This window comes from Terrapene carolina, unplaced genomic scaffold, assembly GCF_002925995.2.
Source record: "Terrapene carolina triunguis isolate 2854851 unplaced genomic scaffold, T_m_triunguis-2.0 Scaffold227, whole genome shotgun sequence".
NCBI lineage: Eukaryota > Metazoa > Chordata > Testudines > Emydidae > Terrapene > Terrapene triunguis.
Window position 1 is genome coordinate 532,514 of NW_020664578.1, and position 4,402 is coordinate 536,915.

Sequence of the window (4,402 nt, forward strand, 5' to 3'; positions counted from 1 at the left end):
CCCGCATTCCTTATGGTGCTTGGTGAGTGTCTTCCCCCACTTCGTCTGGTCCATGATTTCTCCCCCCGGTGTGCCCACTGCCCTGGGGGCCATGGTGTGTGTAGCAGGGCCGGGACTATATTGTGGGCAGCAGGGGTGAGGGGTCAGCCAGAGCCAGGGTGCACCGAAGCCCCAGCCGCGTGCCGGATCCGAGCCAACCCGGCACTCACCTGCCTCTCTCTCCTTTGCTGCCAGTTCCCCCTGAAGACCCGGTGATCGACGGGGCCCCCGAGATCCTGCTGCGGGCAGGCACCCCGTACAACCTGACGTGCCGGGCTCGCAGCGCCAAGCCCGCCGCCACCATCGTCTGGTTCCGGGACGGGCTGCAGCAGGAAGATGCCAGCACCAGCACGGTACAGAGCCTGGCCTGCCCGGCCTTTGCCGTTCCCCACGAGCTAGAAGATGCCGAGGGTGGGGAGAGAAGGCAGGTGGATCCCTCCTGCCCTGGGGAGGCGGAGCGGGGTGGCTGGCTCTGTTCGAAACTCCTGCAGGAAGGACGCAGGAGAGCATCCATGAAACAAGTTGGAGAGGTCTCAGTCCAGCCCAGGGGAGCGAACAGTGACCACCTGTCCCCGTTGGCCCTCATTAGCTGTTGGCCCTCGTTAGCACGTGGCCTGAGGACGGAACAGGTTCCCCTCCCACCCCGGAGGTGGACGTCCCACTGGGAATACTGGGGCATCTCACCCCTCCCACTGCACCTGCTCTGGGTGTGTGCGGATGGCTCACGCCCCAGGGCTGTCACCGGATCCTTGTTAATTCCCGGAAGGAAACACCGTCCCTTCCCCTCTCCCACTGCCTCTTTAATTGATTTGATTCGTTTTCCTTTCCCCTGAGAGAGCCGGGCGCACTTTCCAAGAGCACTTGAGAGCCAAATGTCCCGCTCATTAATCCCCACACGGTTTATGGCGCGAGAACATGAATCCCGATGAATTTGTGGGGCGTTTTATGGGCATGTCACAGGCCATTCGGGGAGTGCCGTTCCAGGCGAATTTGGAAACCATTCACTGCAGCGTTAGCGCTCACCAGCCTGGCTCCGACCCCCCGGGGAAGTCTGGCCCACCGAGATTCTCCCCAGCAGTGGCATCATCGGAGAGTTTGGGGTTGTTTTTTTTCAGTGAGGGAGTACAGTCTAGTGGTTACAGCAGGACACCGGGGTCCTCTCCGCAGCCTTGAGAGAGGAGTGGGGTCTAGTGGTTAGAGCGGGTGGGGACTGGGAGCCAGGACACCTCAGTTCTCTCCCCAGCTCTGGGAGGGGAGTGGGGTCTAGTGGTTAGAGCAGCAAAATAGAAATTAAGGCTCCTGGTTCTTCTCCCTGGCCTGGGCTGGAGCCTAAGGCTGGTGGTCAGAGCCGGGGGAAGGGAGTCCGGGCTCGTGGACTCCATGCCTGGCTCTGCCACTGACACGCCGTGTGGTCTTGTGCATGTCCCTTGCCCTCTAAGTTTCTCCACCTGGGCAATAGGAAGGAACAGCATCCAGGGCCCCCATTCTGCCAGCCCTGTGGTTTGATCTTCCCCTCTTCCCCACGGGCAGGAAGTGTTAGCAGACGGCAAGAGGGAAACCACCGTTAGCCAGCTCCTCATCAACCCCACAGACGCGGACATCGGGCGGGTCTTTGTCTGCCGGAGCACCAACGACGCCATCCTGGCCGGCAAGGAGACCTCCGTCAAGCTGAACGTGCACCGTGAGTCCAGCCCCTGCCCCGCTGCTGGGCTCCAGGGCCCAGCTGGACGGCACGTGCGGGAGCAATGGGAACGGGGCCTGGTTCCCCACATCCCCTCCCCTTGTCAGTTACACCAGCGTGCAGTGGGTGCAAAACACTGCCATTTACACCTACTGGGGTAAACGACCAGGTGAGGGGCCGGGGGCAGCCCACAGGAGGCCGTGTCTGCACTGGGCAAGGAATCCACCCCAGGGCACTGATCACATCCAGTGCTTGGCTCATAGATAGAGGGGTGTGTAGGAGGATGGATAGATAGATATGGGGTGTCTATGGATGGATGGATAGAGGGGGTGTCTGTGATGGTGGATGGATGGATGGAGGGACAGAGGGGGTGTCTGGGGATGGAGGGACAGAGAGGGGGTGTCTGGGGATGGATGGATGGATGGATAGAGGGAGGTGTCTGGGATGGTGGATGAATGGACAGATGGGGTATCTGGGGATGGATGGATGGATAGAGGGGGGTGTCTGGGATGGTGGATTGATGGATGGACAGATGGGGTGTCTGGGGATGGAGGGACAGAGAGGGGGTGTCTGGGGATGGATGGATGGATAGAGGGGGGTGTCTGGGATGGGGGATGGATGGACAGATGGGGTATCTGGGGATGGATGGACAGAGAGGGGGTGTCTGGGGATGGATAGAGGGCAGAGAGGGGGTGTCTGGGGATCAGGGCCGGCTCCAGGGTTTTGCCCGCGCCAAGCAGCCAAAAAATAAATTTTAAAAAAGCTGCAATCGCGATCTGCGGCGGCAATTCGGCGGAAGGTCCTTCGCTCCGAGCAGGAGTGAGGGCCATCCGCCGAATTGCCGCCGAATAGCTGGACCTGCTGCCCCTCTCCGGAGGGGCTGCCCCAAGCACCTGCTTGCCAAGCTGGTGCCTGGAGCCGGCCCTGCTGGGGATGGATAGATGGATAGAGGGGGGTGTCTGGGGATGGATGGATGGATGGACAGATGGGGTATTTGGGGATGGATGGACAGACGGACAGACAGAGTGGGGGTGTCTGGAGATGGAGGGTGGACGGGGTACCAGGGCACGAGGCCACCCTACTCGAGAGGGCACAAACAGCCGCCTGGGTTCGATACCCCGGCTCCCCGAAATCGGGCAGCCCGACGCCTGCAGAGCTCACCCCAGGGAGTGGGGTCTAGTGGATGGAGCGCAGGACTGGGACTCAGGAGATGGGGGTTTCCAGGTCTGCCACTCATCGGCTTGGGCAAGTCTCTGCCGGCCACCCGTGGAGCGGGGATGGCGCTGACCTGCCATGCGGGGCTGGCTCCGGCCAGCGTTCGCCACTCAGGATTTCCCAGCTGGGTCTGTGCAGCCCGGCACTGACACCCAGTGGCTGCTGTGGGGAATCACAGCTCTCACGGGACCCGAGTATGGCACTGACCAGAGGAGGCTGATCCACAAACTGTCCATTGAGCTTCTCCTGCAGCTCCCCCCGGCCCTGCTGTCCTCCGGGGAGAGGCGCTGAACTACGACCCTGCCCGCCGGCTCATGGGGTCAGCGGGGTCACGGCCAGAAAGCACCATCAGGCTCGGCCAGCCTGGACCTCCTGCAGAGCTCATCCAGGGCTTCCCGGACCCAGCCCAGCGTCTGACTGAGCGAGGCCTGGCCTGTGGACAGAGATGCCCAGCGTTGATTTAAAGACCCCCGCCCCAGCCCGGGAAAATCCACCCCGTTGCTCACTGGGCTGGCAGAACAAGCAGCTCCCTGCGCCAGGCTCCACCCGGGGGCCTTTTCTGTCCCCGAGTCAGTTTCCTTCCCGGGCGTCGTGCCACTGACGGCTGTCTCCATCTCTCCCTGGCAGATCCCCCCACGGTCACCCTCTCCATCCAGCCCCAGACGGTGCAGGAAGGCGAGCGGGTCGTCTTCACCTGCGTGGCCACTGCCAACCCGGAGATCAGAGGCTACAGGTGAGGGGCGCAGGTGGAACCAGCTGGGATATAATTAAAGGGAAGGCCCTGGGTTAACCTGCTCCTGAATCCGGGTTCCCACTAGCATCACAGCACTCGGCTTCAGCCCCTAGTGCCTCCACTCTCCCCCGTGGATTCGAACCATTCACTGATGGGTTACACAGCTCCATAGCCCATCATCAACCCGCTGAGCCGCCTCCCTCCTGGGGGGAGGAGCCTCTCTCTGTGTCTGCCCTGCCCTTCCCCCCGGGGGAGGAGCCTATCATCATGTCCGCCCTCCCCTCCCCCCCCAGGGGGAGGAGCCTCTCATTGTCTGCCCTCCCTCCCCCCCAGGTGGGCCAAAGGTGGCGTGATCATCGAAGAAGCCAAGGACAGCAAGTACGAGACGCAGGTGGATTATTCCTTCTTCACGGAGCCCGTCTCGTGCGAGGTGCACAATGACGTGGGAAGCACCAACGTCAGCACCCTGGTGGACGTGCACTGTGAGTGCCACGGGGGGGCGATGCGCCCCACTGCTCGGCCTGGGCGGAGACGAGACGGGGCTGTGGTGGCTGGAAGGGGGGGCTCTGCGGAGAGGCAGCTGGGCACAGGCAGAGCCTGGGGTGCTCGCTGGCTCCCCGGCACAGACCATCCCGCTGCCTGAGCCCCTCAAGCTGTGCCTGAGCAGTCAGGGGCTGCAGGCTAGTGGGAGCCATGAGCGCACGGGGACACACGGACACGCTCACACACGAGCC

At 62.7% G+C, this 4,402-nt stretch overlaps 1 protein-coding gene across 1 annotated transcript in view; it reads left to right on the plus strand.

Moving 5' to 3' along the window:
- KIRREL1 (kirre like nephrin family adhesion molecule 1) overlaps positions 1-4,402 on the plus strand; it is a 22,797-nt gene that overhangs the window by 6,175 nt on the left and 12,220 nt on the right. Inside the window, exons 3-6 of the mRNA XM_026656230.2 lie at positions 235-392; positions 1,570-1,720; positions 3,563-3,668; positions 4,002-4,150. Of these exons, the coding sequence (XP_026512015.1) occupies positions 235-392; positions 1,570-1,720; positions 3,563-3,668; positions 4,002-4,150 (564 nt within the window). The remainder of the gene's footprint in view (positions 1-234; positions 393-1,569; positions 1,721-3,562; positions 3,669-4,001; positions 4,151-4,402) is intronic.